At 39.7% G+C, this 23,514-nt stretch overlaps 1 protein-coding gene across 6 annotated transcripts in view; it reads left to right on the forward strand.

The window, feature by feature from the left end:
* Positions 1 to 525: 525 nt before the first annotated feature.
* The window catches only part of GPHN (gephyrin), a 300,320-nt gene continuing 277,331 nt past the window's right edge, over positions 526 to 23,514 (forward strand). For all 6 annotated transcript variants that reach the window (XM_062575845.1, XM_062575846.1, XM_062575851.1 and 3 more), the window contains exon 1: positions 526 to 615. In XM_062575845.1, the coding sequence (XP_062431829.1) occupies positions 552 to 615 (64 nt within the window). In that variant the 5' untranslated portion in view covers positions 526 to 551. The remainder of the gene's footprint in view (positions 616 to 23,514) is intronic.

The raw sequence follows: 23,514 nt of genomic DNA on the forward strand, positions 1-23,514 counted from the left end.
GCTGCTGCTACAGGGCCCCGTGACCACAGGCCAAGCCGAGCGGCGGCCCGCCGGCAGGGCTCGGCTCGGCTCGGAGGGGGCTCACCGGCCCGCAGGGACGCCCGCGCCGCACAGACGGGCTGTTTCATCGCCGGCCCCGCGGCCAGCGGCGCAGGCCCGGCCCGGGCACAGCGCTGCGCCCCCGCCAGGCCCGGCGCGGCCCGGCGCTGTGGGGCGGCGGCGGCGGCCCCTCCCCCGCCCCCCGGGGCACGCTCCAGGCGTCGCGCGCGCCCGCCGAGACGCCGCGGGCGCCAGGCCCGGCACTCTCGGCGCTAGATTGGTGCTGCCTGGGCCGCGCGCAGCACGCTCGTCTCGCGCCGCGCCGCGCCCTCCCTAACCGCCTTTCCCGGCGCGAGCGCGCTCGCTCCGCCCCTCCGCGGGCTGGCGCCGCCCCTCCAGCCCCGGCCCCGCCCCGTCCTGCCCTCCCTCCCCCTCTGCGCTCGCGCCGCGCTCGCGCTCCTGCCCCCTCCCCCCGCTCGCCTCCCTGTCAGTGCGGTGCTGCGCCGGGAAACATGGCGTCGGAGGGGATGATTTTAACGAACCACGACCACCAAATCCGCGTCGGGGTCCTCACAGGTAACGGCCGCGGCCGGGAGCCGGGCTGGGCGGAGGTGGGGCGAGGCGGGAGGCGGCCGCGGGTCGCTGCGCGCCGTCAGGCCGCCCCGCGCCTTGCCCCGGCGGCCGTTCCCGTGGCGGCGCCGCCGCCGCCGCCGCCGCGCAGGGAGCAGCCGCTCGGCCGCGCGTGCGGGAGCCGGGGCCGGGGCCGGGGTGGGGGCGGTGCTCCGGGCGGCGGCGGGGAGCGTGAGCGCGAGGCCGGGCGGCGTTGGGCGCCGCCGCCGCCGCAGGCGGGCGAGCGGGCTGCTGAGCGCCGCAGCCCGGGGAAGTGGCCCGGCAAGAAGGCGCCGGGAGGGGAAGGAGCGCGGCGCGGCGCGGGGCGGCTGCAGGGCGGGGGGCATGGAGAGGCGGCCGGGCTTCCGCCAGCCGTGGCGGAGCGGCGGGTGCGAAGGTGTCTGCGGAGAAGGCGCACGGCCGGCGCGGGTTGCGGGCCGGCGGGAGCGGGGCCTGCCCTCGCCGGGCGGCGGCGGGAGGCTCCCTGCCCGGGGGGCGCCTTGGAGCGTGGCACGCTGCGCACCGGAGACACCTTCGGGATGACTCCTTCCCCTCCCCTTCTCGCCCTTTGCTTTCGGGAGGGGATTTATGCGTGTGTGTGGATGTTGTTGGGGGGGAGGGTAGGGGGCATATATGCTGCTGCTGCTCATAGCGCATGGATGATCCTTTAATAAACCCATGGCACATGACACGCGATGTTGCAAAGAACGGTTCCCAGGGCCGCCGTCGGTATGTGCGTTGCAGGCGTCGGGGTTTCTTCGGGAGGCTGTGGGGTTATTCCGATGTGTCGTGGAGATTGGCACTCCAGCGTAAGCGAGGTACGCCCAGAAATGAAGCCTCGAGGGATCCGGGTGCTTAGGAAGCATAAATAGGGATTATGGTGAAGGGTGAGAGATTCCAGTGAAATCTTTGCACGTCAGGCTCGGCAGCTGCTATCGGGAGCCTGGGAAGACGCCGTTTCTAACGGAAAGCAGCGCTGTGAGCACGTCCAGGAGTCGGAAGCCGCGGGGGGTGAAAGGTGATGCGTTCCCTGGGGAGGGGGCATGGAGTTAATCGGGAAGTTTTCCATTAAGCAGCGCCGTGGCCAGCCGGGTCGCCGCCGTCCCCGTGGGAGCGGGTCCGTGCTTCCCGTGCGCTCCCGCCGCGGCGGCTCGTGCCCGTCCGTGGCGGCTCGGCCGCGCCGCGGGGGCGCGGGCGCGGGCGCGGCGGCGCGGGAAGCCCCCGCGCGCGGCGGGCGCTGTTCCGCTGCCTGGTGCTGAACCCCCGGCGCCGGAGCGGCGGGAGGCTGCGGCTGGGACAGAGCTCAGCCCTTTCTGCAGAGCGTTTCGCTGCGAGACTGTCGTCGCGATAAACCTCTAGAAAACAACGGTGTAACAGAAATGTAAATCCGCAGCATTGCTTTCACATGTCAGGCAGCCATACTCTTAATAAAGACAGAGCAGGTTTGACAAGGTGTGAAAGTCAAATTGGAAGAGTGTGTACCTTTTGTTCCTGGAAGCTAGGACATGCATGCAGTTGCATATTATAAAAGTTAAAGTGATGAGGAGGTGTCTGCTAAGAGAAGACTCTCTGCATATTTTTTACAACTGTCTGTCTTAGGTTATTATTCTCTGTTGATTAGCAAGTTGTAAAAATTTTTACTTGTGTATGTTCCCAGAATGCAATACTGGGTATATGTGGTGTTACAATCATTTAAATAAAGCCTGAGTTCCACAGTGGATTCACATAATCATTCAGAATATGAAGGTTTGTATTTTTTACTATAAATCCTGTTTGAGCACTGTTAAGTGCTTACACCTTTGCATCATAGGTTGTTATTCCATTAAGAAGAGTGTGTTCCTTTTTTTCTTTTTTCCCCTTTTTTATTTTTTTTTTAGGAAAAACAGAAGACTTGAACCGACAGAACAGTGTTAGCTCTTTTTCCCTTAATGCCATTGTTTTGATTTACAAGCTGAAAAATTCTCCAAAGAATTTTCCCCCCATTATGGTAGGGGACACTTCTTAGGTTTCTAACAGATTCGGTAGCCCCTTTTGTCTAATCAGTGTATATTCATAGGCATGCAGTAAATTTTATATGAATGTGTTACTTAAAAATAATGTCTTTGGCCAAACTTCGTTGTTTTCTGTCTGGCTGTTCCTTTAACCCCTGAAAGATAATATTTGCGCTTTGAGGGTTTTGACTCTCTAGTTGTTTCTCTAGTATTTCCAGCTGTGGAAAGACAGTAAACTTTGAGTTCAGTCTCCTGAATTTTTCTCATAAAAATTAATTAATAATTACTTCTTGGCTAATTTATGAAAGAATAAGTGTAGAAAGAGGAAAACTTGGCATAACCGCTATTTTTTTTGGTTTAATCATTTAGAGTAGTTCAGGGATCAGAAATTAGATAATATAACATTCTTTATCTTTTATAATTAATTAATTTTGTAATTAATTAGTTGTAACTTGGAATTAATATGTTTGTTTTGTTATCAGTTTATGCATGTGGGCTGGCCAGCATAGGCATATACGTTTATGTTCATATCAGACTTGCTATACTCTGTTTAGAAAATACTGTTATCGCACTTTATGGTAGTATCCAAATAGAATTAAAATTTACTGTAGAATTAACTCATTTTAATTAATTTGGAATGAAAGTAAGTTGTGTGTTCATTTTTTTAAAATGAGGATATTAATAAATTATGTAGGGGGTTGCTAGCTTTGCCTGCTGTCAAGACTGAGGATGGCTCTAGAGTATATTGGTAATATGGAGTGAATAGTGTTTGTCTTGTAGCTTAGATTTCAGTGCATTCAGGTACATTTTTTTTAATAACTTATTGCAATTGGTGAATTTGTGTGTATATTGCTGCAGTTTCCTATTTAAAAATGAGTTGGTATTTCTTCAGTTGGGATAAATTAAGACAGATGTAACAGATAAGAAAAACAGAAAAAATAATAAGGGTTTGCTTACTGTTTTATCAAAAATCAGATTTGTGTTTAAACACAAAATTATACAAAATGCAACACTTTTTTCTCTTTTTTTTTTAAGATGATATGTGTTATCTCTTATATTCAACCTATAAAAGTCTTTTAGTTTAGCGTCAACGAGAAGAATGAGGTCCATAATTCGGATATTGTCTCACGGTAAAAGAAGAGTCTCATGCTGCCATGAGATTACCTCCATGCTAAAATACACTTTAAAAGGACCCTTATACTAACTGTCTGATAGGGACATTTTTTTGATGGAGAATGAGCTGGTGCAGTTAGGCTGACAGTGGCTTAAGCTGTGTTATTTAGTATTCCAGGTATCTTCTTTATTTAAAAAACTCACTCACAATTGTGGGGTAGATAAAAGGGGAGAAATGAAGAACATCTAATTCTCTGCTAAAGTTTGCATAGTATGCTTGCTCTCCCTCTGCAGTGTAGTGCACCAGTACATTCTTAGTAAAATACAAATGTTCATATGGAATTATTCTCCTTTCCCTCTTCTTTCCTCCATTCCTACCCAAGCCTTTCATGGTTGGGAAATCTCTCACAAGATGCTTGTTAATCAGTTACTGTTGGTATCAGGATATTGAACCTGGATCAGTAAGTACAAAGTTTTGTAATGCTGCAATTGGCTAGAAAAAGAAAGAAAATAGTATGTGCAGTGCCCAGAGAGGGTTCAGTATTAGGCCATCTTTTGCTGATGTTGACATCGGTGGAAGCTATGATCTGTGACCTTTATTTTTAGATGAGGGACTAAGTGGATCTAGAGACTTTTGACAAATAGCATTTGAGCTTTAGTTATCAGTTTTTAGAACAGTAGTAGTTAAAGAAGCAAACTTTACCACAGCTCTTGCTGATGTTGCCGTTTCCTGTGATTCTTAGATCATTTCATTTTGAGAAAAATCTTCTCTAGAACCATCCAGAGAGACCTAAATGGTATTGCCATCTCCATTGGCCTAATGGAAAGAGACTGGTTCTGAATCTTGTTTTGTGCTTTTTCTTCTCCAACTCCATTTTCTTTTTTTAATCTCTCTTCTTGTTTTCTGTTCAGTAAAAATTTAGTATACCTGGTTAAAATTTCATGTTCTGTTACACTGAACTGTCAGTGACCAGAGGATGATTAGAATCGAGTTTTTTCGGTATATTACTGATATAAATTTGTCAAATCTTGGGCTGGCTAACAAAATGCTATTCTGTATTTGTCTTCTCTTGAAGTAGGTCTGTAAGAGTCATCAACAGACACAAACAGCATTTTCTATCTTTGCTCTTCTTTTCATATTGTTTTTATTTGTTTCACAGAAAACGGACTTCTTTTCTTACTCAGCATAGTTTTACCATCTTTAGTATTGTTTTAAAGTTGGTGAAACAGCTTTTCCCTCATGAAACTTTTTTGCAATTTAAGGGAGTAAGAGGTTTTGGCAAAATGCAACCCTTGACTAATAATTTATTTTTTAGGTACCTTATTCTTCCTTTTTCCCTCTGCCTTTAAGTAAAGATTGAAACCTTTTAAATGACAGTTACTGCTATGGGACTATGCAACAAAGCAGACAAAGATTTCTGAATGCCAAAGTTCAGACCTTATTTGACTTCAGATCTCTTAATATTGTAATGTGATATATTACATCAGCATCTTTAGGTGTGTGAGCCCATTTAGTCCATCAAGGTAACACAACACATATACATTATATCTGAATTTATTACTTTGAAGCAAGTATCCTTCTCAGATAGTCAGAGTGCTGTTTGCTTGCGAACTCCTTCCAAACAAGATTATCTGAGCAGGTCTGAAGTTCACTGATGTAACTGTTTGGTAAGAATCTTCTTTTAAAAAAACTTGGGTAACAAAATATTTAGGATGTCATTATTGGTTGGTCAGTCTATTTAGAAGCAAGCATGCTGTTGGTTCTCAGATGAAAAATTGATTTATCTCTCTTTTGCTCTATTCGTAGCTTCTCACAACCTTCCTTTAAGACTCTTCACTTAAAGCATGCCATTTGCAAGATACTTTCTCAGTGGTGATGTTATTCACAGTTTGGAAATGCATTAGAAGTTATGATGAACTTTCTCACAGAGGTGTGGGTGGGAGGGTATGGAGTGGCCTTATGTTTGTGAGGACTTACTGTCAAATTACCTTGGTTGTCTACACTGGTCTCTCAAAAACTATGTCTTAGGGGGCACTCTTCTTTGAAACATGAATTCAAGTCAGTAGCTGTTCTTAGGAGCCTCAGTTTTCTTCCCGAAGCTTAGTTAGGCAAGTCAGTTGTAAAAATACAGAAATACCATACTTCCATTAGGAGTAGAATGTTCTAGAGTGTGAGAAACATTCATTTTCATCTTTCCTAAGTGTAAAGCTGTCATAATGTTGAGTTTATCCATAGTAACAGAGAGAGCTCCCTCTCTGCCATTTATAGCACTAAGTCTTCACAAAAACATTTCTTTCTGGTTCTTGAAATCGTTATGATGCATTTCTCTTTATTCACTGTGATCCATACCATTTTCCATTTCCCTTTTTATAAATTGATAGGGCTGAATAGGACCTTTACCTTTTATGTAGTTAAAGGGGAAGAAAGTCCTGGATATGTTTTTTGTTTTGTTTTGTTTTTTAAAATGCAGTGTGGAAAATGGGTGACTGGAATATCATGGGTAAGGGAGACTCTTACTTATGGTACTTATGGGCTTACTTATGGTGCTATTTTGCTTGCTATGATTCTAGTTTTTTTGAATTGGAAGAAGTTGAGTCACTAAAGTTAAAAATATATAAAACAAGAGGTTATTTCCCTATTATACACTTTTTTTTTTAATGAATACTTACTTTTTTGAGGCAAGTCTGAACTTTGGAGGGTTTGTTTATCCCTCCAGAGTTGGGGTGAGAAGTCATGTGTAGTCAGTGTTTCTTGATTTGAATTTGACTTACCAAGTACGTAGTTGAAAGGATCCCATCTTCCCCCAAACATCTCTGTAGCTCATATTTTACAGTACAGAGCTTATCCAAAACATTGTTTTTCATTTACTTTTACTCTCCTGGGTTTATATTTGTTCCCTTTTCAGTAAAGCAAAAATCTTAGTTTCTCTGGATACTCACCTTAAAATTAGTGCCATTTTCCAAGTGTGGACTTTATGAGAACTAACTTAGTTCTGGGGCAACTTTGAATTGGTATGCTGGTCTCTAACTGGGTGGTAGCAGAATATGCAATCATCAGTTCATCCTTCGGAGTGTCTGGCATACAAAAGCCTGATAGAGAGGAACTGAGTGTCTCAGCCTTAATGTTGATTTAGCCTTTTTTTTTTTTAAGTAAGAAGGTATTGCATCTTTTGTTAAAAGGTGTTTTTAGATCATAATAGCTTGTCATCTATAACTTTTCTAACATTGCTTCAAATGACCTTAGATATTCTCAGATTTAAACATTTTTAATTTATTTCTATCTTGAAATTTATGAAATGATGAGAAAGTCCTTTGCTTCTCTATTTAGATTTTCAGTGAGGAGTGCTTTTTCCTCACAAACATGTCTTATTTAGCTGTACCTCATTAGGTATTACCAATCCTTCTTAAAGGGTTATGCCCTTCCTTACTGTAGATTTAAACTTGCCTCATATGTGACCGTGTGTTAGGAGAGTACTGGGAATTGGAAGCACATTTGTGTGCACACAAGTAGGCAGTTGAATACGGCTACCTCCCGAAAATTCCTCTCGGTCCTGGCAATCTGGCTGCTAGCAGCAACCTGATGTGCTGGAGGTGTCCTCCTGGGAGTTCCACGTCACCAGAACGTATCCCATGTAGGACATGGGAAAACTGGCTGCCATCCACACCTTTGTCTGGAAACTACTGGTGTTACGGCAGAGAGGAGAACATGCAAGACAACTTCTCTTTCAACTTGTATAAATAATGATTTTTCTTGTTTGTTCCACCAAGACATCCTTGCAGAAGGAGCAAAATCGATTAGAGGGCGCAATAGTGAGCAGATAAGTGAGAATATACAGGTTTAATGCAAGTTTTAATGAAGTTCTGTGACTTTGCTAGAATATAAGAGCAACATTTGCTGATATTTTGTATTTTTCATGAATGACTTCTCAAATGAAAATGCCTCTTTTGAGAAGAGAGTTGTACATATGTAGATTTCTTCCACATGAAGTAATGAATAGCCTTGTTTGCAAAAGGAACTTTCTGTCAGCATTTATTTGTGCCCTTTTCCTCTGTATTTTTCAAGCATTATTTTCCTTTTGACCTCTCATCTGATGCCCTTTTACCTTTCTGCATTTTTTTTATGTCATTCCTATGTAGTGCAACATGATTTGGATTGGCTGATTCACATGTATACTTTAAATACTTTAAAAGCTTGTTTAACAAACAGAAGTTTGTTGTGAATAGCCTTTTGTGAGGTGAAAGTGAAGATTTTCCTCTTTTTTTCTGTCATTCAAGCTGCAAAAATTATTTTGACTGTGGAAAACATTTTTTCTTATTCAAATGATTGAAGCAGTTTTACTGAAAGATTTTTTTAAGAGTTCTTAATTTTTTAAAGATAAGCAAGCATAGTTTTTAGCAAGCATAGTTTTTAGTAATTTGTGATTACACAGATTGATGCTGCGTTAACTGGAGGACATGGTAACTAAAAAAGAGAACAAATTTTAGTTCTTGTTAGCTCTAGATGTTTAGATTAAATAAATCATTTGCATTCTGTTCCTACATGCAGATACAGTTACACAACTTTTTACCTGTTGTATTGAAATTGTCCTTTATATGGGTACAGTCTCATTTATGGGAGAATATTTCTTGAAAGTTTAGCTGAATCCCTGAAAAAGCTGTTCTTGGAGAATAGAAAAGTAATAGACAGTTGTATGGAAAATGAGAAAGCAGCATATTTGAATTTTTTATATAATAAAAGGGAATAACTTTTTAGGTTTTTTTTAAATCATAAAAACAATTGAGAATTCACATTAGAATGTGCTTAACATTGACATTGTGCGGTGACATTAAAGAGTGCTTGGAAAAACAGAATTAGTTACGTAGTTATCTTAGAAAATCTCATTGTGCAAGAGAGATGTGTATGTGATATGTTTGGTTTACTTTTTTTGTTTTCTGATTAATTTAACAAGGCTTATTTTATGCCTTAGTTGTCAAGTGGAAAAAAAATAGTATAAAGCCCTAAGAATCATGTTTTCATGTGTACATTTTGGCAAATGGCAGTCAAAATCCTGCAAAAACAGGGCTCCATCCTACCATAACAAGGTGGGTGAATGGTATTTTGTAAGGAATGCAATGCATTGCCTGCTCCTAGTAGTAGGAAATAAACGGCAAAACTTCTGCTGGCTGACTTCAGTGATTTAGTGAGTACTACGTGTTACAAAATCTATTTTTGAGCAGGAAAGTGTTTTCTGATGTATGCCAAGATCTAGAACAACTGACTCAATGTCAGCTTATTTCCATATGCAAGTTAGTTACCTAGAATAGCAATATTTTTAATATTCGTAATGTGTTATATTTAATATTGTTGTGTACTTAACGTACAAATTATATTAGTAGGCCAATATAGTAATATATTGACTATTAAGCTGTATGCTTATTTAAGGCTGCAACTAAAGAAATATTTGTTTCTTAAAAATGCATTTTTTCCAATTCTAATTAAATTGTATCACTTAATTATGTAGTAGAGCAAAGAAGCAGAATGCTTGTGGACCTTGAACTTCGATATATTTTGGGCTTTTGAGTGCTTAGTGTTTGTTCTTGGAATTTTCTTTGTTGTACTGTATGCTTCAAAGAAGTTAAATTCTGTGTGGAAATATTTTCACTTGAAAAATTTGTCTTGTATTTATTTTGGCAATTGATTATGAGTTAATCAAATAGATGGACCAAATAGCAGATAAAAAATCAAGGCATGTAAAACTGTAAGGTACCATTTCAAGGTGATTCAGTGAAATGTTTGTATATTAATATATGTGGCACTCATATGAAGGATGCCTGTTTTCAAGGTTTTTATAAAACGCAGATAACACTGCTCATGCTTTATCTTGTTCAATATCTGTGGAAAGTGGCATCTTGTTTTGAAACTTGACAGTTTAACTGCAAAGAGGAAGGAAGATAGTTGAATAATAAAACATTTCTTTCTCAATATAATTTGTCAATAATATTGTCATGTGAGGACAAAATATTTTACAAAATATTTTTTGGGGGAAGGCAGTAATTTGTTGTCTAGGTGAGGATTTGTTGACTACATATTGTACCATCTAAAATTACCTGGCCCCTGATCTTGGTTCAAGCACTTGATTATTACCCAGTGTAAATACTTCATAAAAAGTGTTTGATTACTTGTGATACACTGGAGACCTGTTTTTCGTTCCTTTCCAGCTGATGAGTCTTTCTTATATTCTGAATAAAAGGCAATTGCAACTTATATTGGTAGTGTTAAAAGCTAAACCTAGGAAGTGATAGTCTTGGTACCCTATTTCCTCTATATTAAATGTGACTTTTGAAACCTCAGAGTGGGAAACTTAGGTATATGGGGGGGGTTGTTTGTTTTTTTGAAACATATGTTGTGGGGGATTTAAATTCACACTGAAATCCTGAAGACCTGTAAGCTTGCCCCACTCCTTGGACATCCTTGAGTTCTAAAAATACCAACTTGCAGAAATATGTCTAGGTTGTACAGTTCTGGCTGCTGCCATCTTCAGTAAAATCATTGTGGCTTTTATGCTTATGGCTGTCCAAAGAACTATAGTAGATAACTAGCAATCAGCATGATATGCTATTGATAGAAGGATGAAGGCTGCTCCTTGCCGCTTCTGTTCCTGCCTGTTTGGTTGCAGGCATCTGTGTCTGTGTTGTGACTTCTCTCTAGGTGGTGGTGTTTCTGAGGAACGGGAAGAGCGTTGTAGCCTACCAAAATGATGGAAGGTGTTTACCAGGAAGCAAGGCTCTATTCAGAATTTTTCATTTTATGGGAAGTTGTATGGATGAAGAACAATGTACATTCTGCGGGAATTAAAACGAATTGCTGAAAAGTATCCTGATTCAGAAGGAAAGAGTTCATAGGATGCCTTGGTAAATGGCAGAGCAGGCAAAGATTGCCCTTAAACAAATAACGTTCCCCTTTCTGCTTAGCAAGCTACTAAGAAGCTGATAGACCGCTTATGAAGGTGTTGGTAGCAATGCCTGGGATGAAATGTCACAAGTCTGTAAAGCCTTCATCCAGCAATTCTTGAAGAGGCATTGAGATATTTGAGTATGGCAATAGGTATGATTTTAGCAAACCAGTGCACTTCTACTGTGCTGTTTCTTATTCCTTCCTCAATCCGTTTTCTTGGGGATGCAAAGACAGACCAGACATAAAAGAGAAGCTGCTGGTGTCAGGCAGCTATGTATCCTTCTGTGTAGTATTTTAGTTACTTGCAAATCAAATGTCTTAGGAAAGGCAGGGTGGCACAATATTTTTCCGCAAAAAGCAAAATTCCAGGTGTTCAAAGAGATATTAAGAAAGTTTCTACTGACACGGTTCTTCCCCACACTGAACATCAGTGGTGTAACAGTGTAGAGAGGTGTGAAGCCAGGAGGTTACTATAGACTCCCTTTCAGAATCTTTATCTCAGAGAAAAATAGGGAGAAAGGGACAGAATGCCTAAAGAGAAGTACCTATTTGGAAAGAAAAAAAACGTATTATTTCCAGAACAAGCAGGGAAAAAAGGGGAAGATGAATAGGAATAGGCACTTCCGCTTGCTTTTTTAGTTTCATTTTTCCATTTTAGTTGTCTAAGCACTCCAGAGGAGACATTAAGGCCTAAAACAAGTGGGGTGTCCTCAAAATCAGCTTCTTGGGGAAAACAGTGAGCCCTAGAGTAAGTATACTGAGGAGGAATATATTTGAAACACATCTTTAAAAGGTAGTCCAGGGACTAAGTGCTTCTGCAGATAAACCTCAAAAAATACTGGGATGCTGGGAAAAAGTGACAATAGATGCTAATTCGTGTAGCCCCCTCTGGTTAAAAATTCAGCACTGCTAATAAGCTCTGATTTCATCCTCAAAAATATGCAAATTAAGAGAATATATGAGGACAAATGGTATATAAAGTTTTTTAAAATCTTTCTGTAATCTCTGTCTTTTTCCTAGCATCATGATGTCTTGAGTGAACTTCTCAGATAATCATTCTCATGATGTTCCTTTTCTTTGGTAGTTGGACACAATATATCAGTGAAATGGAACACCCTAGTCACTGGGTTTAGCTGAGTCTGTACAACATGGATGTCAAAATGAAAGTAGTTTTACTTACTGTAAAATGTACTTGATGATTGGCTTTTTAATGATCCCTTCAACTGAACAGATTGAAAAGCCCATGTGGAATTTCCTTCCCTCCCAATCTCCCATTGGGAGAAATTCCAAATCATTTTATATGTGCCAGTGTTTCTGTTTGCATTTATTTAGCAGAATGAGGAAAAGAAGAAACCAGGAAGAGATACATGGAATAAACCAGAAGACATAGAGGCTGTTGAGATTTTTTGAGAGAAATCCTCTATCCTCTAGTTTTTTCAAGTAAGTATGCTGTCTGGCATGCTTCTTTGGAGAGAAGGCAAGGCACAGGGCTGTAAGAAGTTAGGAGCAGTTATGTTGAAGATGTATACAATGTAAGTTGAGGGTATTTAAACTTCTACAGAATCTAATTTTTTTTTTTTTTTTTTTTTTTTTTTTTTTTTTTAAGGAGTATGCCCTAGGGAGTAGGGAGCTGTAAAACTTTAATGTCTACTCATACCAGTTAAATTCCAGCAGGGTAAGAGTTAAAACTCTTATTAGGGTCTCCAGTGTTTGGGACCTTCTGATCTAAAACTTTCCATCTTTTTTCACTAAACATCAAAGATCAAAAAGGAAGCTCTAAAATGCATAGTAAGAGCAACTACTGAAAAATATCTTATGATCGTTACGCTTGAAGGATGCTCACCTGCTTTTTTGTATTCTTTATTATAAAGGAGTTAGCTCTAGTTTATGCACAATGATTTTGGTGCTTGACTTTTCTCTTTAGCTTGGTAATTGATCAAAGGTTATTTGTGAAAATACTAGCTGTCACTTCGCTGTTGTTCTGTCAGGAAGGAGTTCAAGTAGCCTTTTTTTGAGTGCTCTGATGAACACGATGTCTTTCTGGAAAAGGCATCTGAGGCAAATTCCTATATAGCATTAAACTGAGCCAATCATGGATTGTCCTTAATATTAGAAAAATCTCTTAATCTCTTGATAGAGTGTCTTATATCTGATTGTTAGGTATAAGATGCCGAGAAGGCTCACCATATCACAAGGGAGGTTTTAGGCATAAAATAGTAAACATTCTCAGCATTTTTTCCCACCATCATCTTCTGGTGCTCTCCCCAATAATTTTGGCAAGCCTTCATGTTTAGATTATACTTAATCATCTTTGTTCTGCACTGAGCAAGTACCTTCAGTTAAAAACAGTCTTCCTATACTTGAGACTCTAGAAAGTAAATTTAACTGTGTGTATGAAAAATATGCAAACCAAACACACTTTTAAATGAGTGGTTAGGATCTTATTAGCATCTAGAGAATATCTAACAATTAGGGTACATTCAGGAGCTTCCTCTGTGTTTAAGATATTGTGAAAACATTAGCCCAGAACCATTTGAGGCAATAGCAAAATATATACTGTAATGAATTCAAAGCATAAATTTAGACCTTAAACCCCTTGACGATAACATTTCTACTAGCAGCCATTTCAGTATCATAGAAAACACAGGCAGGCAGATACAGAAGTTCTTTATACTAGGAGAATAAAGTGCTCTCTCAATTCTGCAACCATAAATAGTCTCCTGTTTAGTTTTCTATCTTCATAGGTCTTTTAACTATAATTCATCAAGTTAAATTATCTTCTGTGATTTCAATCAATTTAAGCTAAGACTGTGTCAGCAAGTACTGCAACCTAACAGCAGTTTTGTAAAACAAACCCTACATCCACACTATTTGTGGTTCCTGGTGTTTTACATTGCATTAGCTCCAATCCCATAGAGTGAACTCTGACTAATGGTTGGAGTGAATTAGGTGCACTCCTGGAGTACATCTCATTTAGGTTTGTCCAAAATGAATTCCACTGTTTGCTTTGATACTACTCTGCAGTATGTTGATTGGGAGCTATGGGGAGAAACACTTTGAAAGTGCACTTCTGAGCCGAACTGAAATACTAATCCATAGGCACACCATTAGCTATTTTTTGTCTCAACAGTATTGTGTGTACTTCTAACAGTTCTTGTTGCATGCCAGCATGTCTTCCAGTGGGCAGCACTGAGGAGACATTCCTAACCATGGAAAGTGATACCAGACTGTTTCTCCACGCTTTGAGATTGGTATGGGCGAGGGTATATCCTTCGGATACTCTGGAGAAGGGAGCTGAAGTACCTGAAGAGATGTGAGAAATGCCTTTTGTTAATGAGCCTTGAAATTATCCTTCACTTAAACTAGACTGAAGTAAAATTCAGTATAAAATAAAGGTATTTATGGCAAATGTTCAAAATAAGCAATACAGCTACAAATTTTTATAAAAGGCATAAATGTGCTTTCTCTGTCATTTCTTCATCTACATTAATATTTAGTCTGGCCAGCCACTCTGTGTATCCAGCTGAGTTGTCTATTAGGAAAATCCATACTATATTTTGTCAGGGATTTTGTCTTCCTGCATTCCCTACATCTCAAGCTGCATTATTCAGAAAGGATAGTCTCCTGGTGCAGCATGCAGTCTTCTGTAACTTATCGCCTCCTTGTAGCCTTATAGGACTCTGTCCAGGTTTAATCTTTTCCCTCATGAAAATTTACCAATGGCTTTAACACCACTGCTGACTGTTGACTCTGCTGCTGCACTCTGCTGGCATAACCTTTGTATGGCTGTGCAGTGAACCAGGCAGGGAACGGAAACAGCTGAGACTTAACCCAGCAAAAAGATGTTCCAGCTGAATCGGTTGTGTGATCTAGTTCAGCACAGAGCTATGCAAATACTTCTACTCAACTAGGTGAATGGTGAGCAAGGCTGGCAATGTTTTACATTGCTATTGTTCTTTACTAATTTTTCTTCATTTTTTCCTCCTCTAAATGTATTTACTTCTGTGGAGTTAGATGATCTGATTTAACTTATCTAACAGCTGACTTGTGGGAAAGATATGTTCTGTTTGCAACTGCACAGCCATGCTTTCCTCTCGCAGGCTGGCTCTACTGTGCCATTTCTTACTGTATGCAAAACCAGTTTAACTTGACAACCCAGCAGAAAACTTCTGTCTGTCTGTCTAATTTTCTGCAGCCTAAACAAGTTGAATCAGCACAATGTAGTATCTCCAAAGGGGCAGGATTACACAGCTAGGATGGTAGGGGAGGGTCAGGACTTTCCCCTTCTGGCCACAGCTCAAGCAGATCTAATCATGTATTATTTTTGCATAGATCACCCTGATTAATTCAGAAGATGGTCTTGACATTCTTCTAATTAACTTAAGTGTTGTCTCCTGTGTTGGAAGTACTGCTTTGTCAGGACAGGTACTCTCTCAATGGCATTTGCTAGCCTAACCTGCTTGACAACCAAAGACACTGCCTCCAGTGAATAGCAAGCAGGAAAAAATATAGTTAAGGGAAGTAAGGATTTTCCTGCTATAGGAAAATATTTTGAGGAAAAGTAAGCCAAGATGTACTTTCCTGTTTTTGATTCATATGAATGGTAGCTAGGTGAACATGAAGGCTGTGCCAGACATTTGTGCTTAATGAAGAGCTAAGCATTTGGGAATTTGCATGTTTGGGTAGCTAGGTAGCTAGAAAGACTGAATATTAGAGTTCTGCAGTATTAAGATTGGGAAAAGGCAAACATGACATTAAGGATTCACAGACAAATAGGAAGATTAGGTCTTTGCTTTTTTTAATATATTAATCCTTAATAGTCAAAAACCTCTAGCAATTATTTTCTATAAATTACTATCTTGGCTAGAGGATGGTTAATAAAGAGACCTAATTTGAAGACTAAGTAAAACAGTGACATCCTCAAATTTACTGACTAACTTTGATTTTATTTCTGCTGTTAGAAATGTACAGAGCTCCAGTGCTTGCATGTCAGTGTGGATACTAGACACATACTTCAAACTGTATCCTTTTGCCCAAAGTGGCACTTCCATTTAGGATTATGGTGCAAGCAAAAGTGTGAATTTCTGTAAGTGTGACAAATATCTATCATTTTTTCAGGGCAGAAATGATGCTAGGAATTTTCACAAGAAAATGTTCTGTATATGCAGTGAAAACTATTTCTTTTAAAGTATGCTAGGGGAAAGAAAATAAGTATATTTATGCATATGTTTTATGCACCCCTGTGCGCTCACACACACACACACACACACACACACTCATGCACACACGTGCATTACCCATTCCTGCCAGATCTCATTTGTCATCTGTTCAAAAGACTACAGATCTTTCGGTCTATCATCTTACATGATAGACTAAATCTGATTCTGATTACATTTCCAAACATATCTTTATCAGTCAAATTAGCTAATAAGCTAACTTTGAGGATGTTAACCTGACATGGTTGACATGGTATTGACTTGTTTTCTTTCTTTTTTTTTTTGACACCTTTCTATACACCAACTATCTGATATCTGCCTACAAGATAATTTTCTAACTTCACTTCTGTCCTGCATACCTTCTTCATTGCTGACCTGAACAGAATCATTATTTTTCTCTTGAATGGACTGTTATCCATTCGATGGAGGTAACTGGAACAACTAGTCACAGGCATTAGCTAGCTGAGTAAGTTAGACTTTGGGATTCTTGATATTCCCTTAAAAAGGGGGGCGAGAATTGGCTGAGGTAAAGAAAATGGATAGTTTAGTTTATGTAATTGTGGTCATTGGATCTTGTGTATTCATTTAAGGCCTTATTTTACTTAACGTGAGAAACTTGCAGTACCATGCGTTTGTCAAACATTACACGTTTCCACAGTCTCCATGGCTACCAATTATGTACTGACCATGTTTTTTTTGTCCAGATACAGTGTTTGGAGATGAAGTAGCTATCTAAACTGTGTTTTATGACTTACAATGTAAGTAGCATCTTCAGCATTAAGGTAAATTTATGATGGAAGTAAAGAGGAAATGTGATTTAAAATAGTAGAAAATGCTGAAATACTGTAGTCATGTAAAAATCTATCCTAACGTTAAAAAACACAATTTAAAGATGAGTAATAAAAATAGGATTTTGAGGGAGAAATAGGAGAAAAAGAAAATATATAGGAAACTGTTGATAGTGACATTATATAAATGCAAAAGTATAAACTCTAGCCTCTACAAAGTATAGAGATGGAGGTTATACAAATGAGGCATAAAAGATGCAAGTGGAAAGCAGGCTAGCTAAACAAGGGAAAAGATTTGTGTGTTTAATGATTATGAATCCATACGTGTCTTCAAACATCCTATTCACTCAAAAAAATTAAGATATCACTTAAGGGCAAAATTAGAAATGTTTTTATAAAAAGAATTGAGAAATAAACTGAATATGGCAAAAGCTTGTAATCCTGGGTCTCTCCTTTTTTAAAAAACAACAACAACAACGAAAAACTTACTGAGCCTTAGTCAAAAAGTTGACAAATATTGAATCCTTTAGCAGTTCTTTGTGATAAATTAATCTCTTATTCTGTTTTATGAATGGTGAAATTCATCTTAGCTAGAGAAGTAGTCCTGTCCATGAGCTCTTTTGTATGTCAGTAAATGTGTTCATACAGCTATATGGTGAACTAGATTGGGAACTGATCCAGATGCAGATATTTAGCCAAGCTAGTTTTAAATCAATTTCTCTGGGTTTACTATGTGTAAGTGTTTATGCCCACACAGTAGAGATGGAAATAAGTGGCTGTAAGGAGAAAGAAGATGTGACTGTTCCTTTTAGTAATGATACATGGGAAAAATCGGTTTTTGGCCAAAGCAGTAGCTCCCATATTTTTAGGGAATTAACTGTTCTCAGGCCCTCAAAACTTGTATTATTACTGCACTTTTATTTAGTTGCTTCAGTTGGAAAATTCAGAAGTTGTGATCTTGATCTAATTTGTCAGAAAAGAGTATATCTCATAGCCTTGTGCACCACCCATAGTCCGCCGATTGCAATTTGAGAGTCGGTGGCCTGAGGCTACATACAGTGCCCAAAAACTCATTTTTCTTCCAATCACATGATCATGCTCACAGAAGCATTTGTTTGCTTTTGAGATGTTCCTGTTTCTTGGATACTGAATGATTGTCTTCCTGCTTTTCAAGTGATTGTGCTACTTCTGCTGATGCCTTCTTGATTTCTGCATCAGCTTCAATTTTACTAGTTTCTTTTCTTCTTTCAAGAGAACATTAGATTCCACTAATTTTCATGAGCTTTCTTTATTAGCTGGTATTACATAACTATTGCCTGTCTGCTGAGATTTCAGAGTTTGTTACGGCTGTACTACAGCTGATGTCAAGAGAAGAAGTTCTAAAAGAAATAAGAGTCCAAGGTTTACAGCAGGTCCTCTGTCCCTTCCCCTCATCAGCTTTAAACAAAATACTTGAGCACATTGCTTTCTTAATGCTTATAGGAGAATAAAGCATTAAATATAAATTGGTTCTTCCCTTAATAATCATGGAAGATACAGAACTAAGGCTAACATTTCTTTGCTGTCATCTTCTTGTAGGTCTGACTTTTTATCTTTGCATTCAGTTTAAATTGTGGTGGCCAAATACTGAAAATGGCTTTTATGTCATTAACATCTGAAAAGTAATTTCAACGTATAATATCTTTTCTTGTATAAGTCTAACTCTATGTGAATTAGACAAAGATACACTTCCTTTAGGACTAACACTAGTATCTTTTGCATGTAATTTGACAAGTTATGCTGAAATCTTTCTTTTCTAGGTGTTACTTATTGTTTTTTCCTTTGGGTGCATATCTTCATATAGAGTCTGTTGATCAAATATCCCATATATCTTACACAGATTGTTTTTGATGTTAAGTGAAAAACCCAACCTATTGGATGCAACCACATCGAGGTAAATTGATAATGGAAAAAAGCTACTCCAGCTAAAATAAGCCTTTAGATGCAGCCTGCACTGGTCTACTGTATCATCTTTAATTGACATTGTAAATTGAAGTAGCACAGCCTCTCACACAGGAAAGTCCTTGCTTCTCAAAATACATAGTTTCCATTTACTTTGGTCTCCCAAAGTGACCTGGGATGGGACAGAAGTAGTTTTTAGTTATTGCTTTGTTAGAAGGCATAGCACTTGCTCTTTCTCCACTCTGTATGTGTGTGTGTGTGTGTGTGTGTGTGTGTGTGTGTGTGTGTGTAGTGCGTGCATGCACACACATGAATGCATGTATGTGAGCAGAAGTGCATACTTGCCAATCTGATTGCATCAGGTTTTGAAAAAGGACTCTGGACTCAAATATATTTTGAATCCTCTCTCAGTTTTAAAAACTGAGATAGGTCCCAGTGCTTGTGTTTACCTCTGAGTAGGGGATAGATGTGAAACTGGATGAAGTTTTCTAAACCAGGTTCCAGCCAAAGAAAATAAAACAAGCAGACAGTTATGGCACAAATTGGGAGTCTGAAAGAGCAGAGCTCCTGTACTTGTATCTAAGGCCTTAATACATTGTCCTTACGGTGGATTTTATATACCTCTACAAAACTGACTTGGTAGTTGTCTGAAGATTCTGTGTGCTCTTCTGTATGTGTCCTTTCATCTACCTGGGAACATGTATACCCGTGTAGCCTTGCCTAGCTCGTCATTTTTATTATATCTTCTGTTAGTCTTTCTCATGACTATAGCTAAGCCTTAGCATCAGCCTGTTGTTGTCAGCAAGCAATTCTTTAAAGCCCACTGTTTTTCCTTTTTGATTCCGTGGATATCACAGCAGCAATTTCCAGCCTTTTAATAACTATCCCTTACTGCTGTGCCGCCTTCTCAGATACCCTGTGCTGCCTTTTGGGGTGTGTGTTCCGTTCCTTTCCTAGGCTTCCTTATACCAGGCTGCTACTGCTTCTAGGAATGACAGTGCTGATATTTAGCTCAGTCTAACTCAGCAGCTTTTGTTAAGTTGGGCTCTGTGTTATGCCCCATTTTTGGTCTGCCTGTTGGAGAAGTGGGAGGATGTGCATTGCCTTTGCACAAGGCCTTTTGCCAAACGAAACACCAGTTAGAAATTTAATGATTTATTCCACTAATCTGCCCTATTTTTTCATGATTAGAGACATTTTATAGATCAGTGCCAAGGAAGCAATGTCCACACATTATTGTTGTGCCAGATTCTGATACACAACGTGTAGGTTGAGAATTGACTTATAAGCATCTATCGTCTATTTATATTGTATATACATTGTTAGATAACAGTTTTCTTAGAATTTATGAATAGCATTGTAACTTCTCACACTTGCTAGCTTTTTATAAACACTTGAAGCCTTTGGAGATTCACATCCCTTTCCTCCATCGGAATCAAAAATGAAACTTCAGCCTCCATACTTTCAAAGAGTTTCTTGATAGATTTGAAGGAAAAAAAAAACAAAAAAAGCAAAAAAGCAGCATGCGCTTCAATTGTATTAGTTCCATTTAAGTTAACATAATACATCTGAAATGTTCCTTTAGGCTGTAACATAGCTATCTAATGTCCATTACTGTGCAGTGATGATGCATCTTAAGATGCTGGCTGGATTTTTAACCATGTTAAGTGAATGTAATTGAGGAAAACCCTTTTACTGGCTTTCCAGATGAGATCATTTGAGTAAGGCCTTGGTTTAAAGATATTGGGAGAGCACACAGTGCTACGTAGCTTGTCGCTACATTCAGTGATTTATTCTATATTAGATATCATTTCAGACATTGGATTGTGACTTATAGCATTGTTTACTGTATAAATCTGTATAAAGCTCATTCTGCCAGCGTGTATCACTTTTGATTAATTCATTTTGCAGATTTCTTTTGTGTTTTTAAGTACTTTGCAGATCCTCAGGTATAAAGAAAATTCTGAAGCATATATGCCAGGTAGGCTATATGCTAAAAAGATGCTTTTTAAAATCTTTGAGGACAAGAACTATTACTGTCCTGGTATGTGAGGTTCTCAAATAATTATATTAGCTTTGATTCTCTCTTGCAATTAGCTTTGGCTATTCCAGCGTGACTTTTAAAATAAATGCCTTACTAGTTAAACACATTTTTTGGTTATTTAACAATTACTTTAAGGGCCTGTTATAATGTAACATACACATTAGAGACCCATACAGGCCACAGTCAATTGGAGTATTAAGTTAGGTGTCATATAAATACTTAATGAATGACAGTCTCTGCCTCAAAAGACTATAGGTTATTAAAAAAAAGTTTAGCAGATGAGAGATGGTCTTGGACTGCACATAATCATTTTCTTTTACTTGAGATTTTCTGTATATTGAAAGAATGTTGTTTTTCAACATTCATTTTTTTTCACATTAAGTACCCAGGATCAGCTGTCTGAATTGTGGATGTGCAGCTTTGTTCTCAGTCTCATTCTCTTGGTTTGCTTAGAAGTTTTTAAATGACATTCCTTAGTGCAGAATGTCTTAGCAGATAGCTAAGAGTATGTAGATTTTAGTTTCTTTATTCAACAGTAAACAAGGTTCTTTATCAATTCCATCTGTTCAAATTAGCTAATTCAGAGAAGTGTCATTTGATATATTAGAAGTATGTAATATATATTTTTATTGTACACCTCTCTAGAAGAGTCGAGCAGTTTTTGATTTTCCTGTTGCTCATGAAAAATTATCATCACTAAGATTTTACCTTCCTGGATGAGAGCTATTCTTGTCATTGATCCATCTTGCAGTCACTAAAGTGCAGACACTAAACTGAAGGACAGACTTGTGGTAAAAATAGTAAACTAATAGTAAAAACTGTAGAACAGACTGTATTTAGCATACGAAAATCTTGATTGACATGGCAATCAGATGTTCACATTTGAGAAAATATGTCAAAATCTTCAGATAAAAAGATGTTTCTTTAAGGATTGCAAATCTTTTGATGTACTGAGACACTTCTAATTAACCATAAATGACATAGTGATATATTTTGTCATCTTCTCCCTCTTAAATCCAAGGTTTCGCTTCTGTCCGCATCCCTCCCTTTTCCAAGGAATAAGAATTTGGGATAAAAAGTTGAGCTTGCAAAGCTCCATTAGTATGTTTAACTTAATGTGTATTCAAAAGTGTATTACAGTTTCTAGTTTGATACTTAAAGAATGGGCAAATACTTCATAGTTAATTTATCATACTGGTTAACCAATGTTAACATTACATTACTTTTGTATTTATTTTTATGTGTATTTGGTTAGAGGGAAAAAGCATTACATGAATAGTAATGGAAGCAGGGACAGGTGACTCAGGAGGAATATAGAAACGTTGTCTGAGCATGCAGGGATGGGGCTAGGAGAGCTGAAGTCTTTCTAGAGTTGAAACCGTCAAAGATTGTTAAAGGCAACAAGGAGGAATTCTACAAATACATCAGCAGCAAAAGGAAAGCTAGGGAAAATTTGGGCCTGCTATTAAATGAAGCAAGAGCCCTGATGACAAGGGACACAGAAAAGGCAGAGGTACTGCATGCCTTCTTCGTCTCTGTCTTCTCTGCCAAGAGTGGCCTTTAGGAATCCTGGGCCTCTGAGACCAGAGTGGAAGTCTGGAGCAATGAAGACTTGGCAGAAGAAGATCAGACTGCACATGCCCGAGTTCATGGGCCCTGACAGGATGCACCTGCAAGTGCTGAGGGAGCCGGCTGATGTCATTGCAAAGCCACTCTCCATTGACTTTGAAACTTCATGGTGAGTGGGAGAGATTCCCGAGGACAGGAAGAGAGCAAGTGTCACTTCTGTGTTTAGAAAAGGCAGAAAGAGGATCTGGGAAACTAAAAGCTGGTCAGCCTCACTTTAATCCCTGGGAAGATGAGGAGCAACTGATCCTGGCTCCTATTTCCAAGCGTGTGAAGGACAGGAAAGTTATTGAGAGTACTCAGCATGGATTTATAAAAGAGAAATCATGATTAACCAACATGATAGCCTTATGTGATGAGGTGACTGGCTTGGTGGATGAGGAGAGACCTTTACTTTAGTAAGGCTTTTGTTATGTCTCCCATATTCTCATAGATAAGCTGATGAAGTGCAGACTTGGTAAGTTAGGTGGGTTAAAAACTGGACTGGCTGAACTGCCAGGCTCAGAGTGCTGTGATCAGTGGCATAAAGTCCAGCTGGAGGCCAGTAATTAGCGGAGTCCCTCAGGGGTCAGTACCAGGACCAATATTGTTTAACATCTTAATTAATGGCCTGCGTGATGGGACTGAATGCATCCTCAGAAAGTTTAGTGATGACACAAGACTGGGAGGAGTGGCTGGTACACTAGGGAGTTGTACTGCTATTCAGGAGGAGCTGAACAGGTCAGAGAAATGTTGAACTTGAGAAGTTCAACGAAGGGAAATGCAAATTCCTGCACCTGGAGTGTAGTAACCCAATGCACCAGTGCAGGCTGGGGTCCAGTGAGCCTGAAGGCAGCTTTGCAGGAAAAGACCTGTGGGTCCTTATGGACAAGAAGTTGGACATGAGCCAACAATGTGCCCTCATGGCAAAGAGGGCTGACAACATTCTTGGCTACATTAGGCAGAGTGTTGCCAGCAGGTTGAGGGAGGTGATCTCTTCTCAGCACTGGTGAAGCTATATCTGGAGTGCTGTGTCCAATTCTGGGCTCTCCAGTGCAACAAATGGATTTACTGGAGTGAGTCCTGCAAAGGGCCGCAGAGATGATGAAGGGGTTATAGCACCTTTTATATGATGAGAGGCTGAGAGAACTGGGACTGTTTAGCCTGGAGAAGAGAAGGCTTAGGGGGATCTTATCAATGTGTATAAATATCTGATGAGGAATGTAAAGAAGAC

Source organism: Rhea pennata, chromosome 5 (genome assembly GCF_028389875.1).
Source record: "Rhea pennata isolate bPtePen1 chromosome 5, bPtePen1.pri, whole genome shotgun sequence".
Lineage (NCBI taxonomy): Eukaryota > Metazoa > Chordata > Aves > Rheiformes > Rheidae > Rhea > Rhea pennata.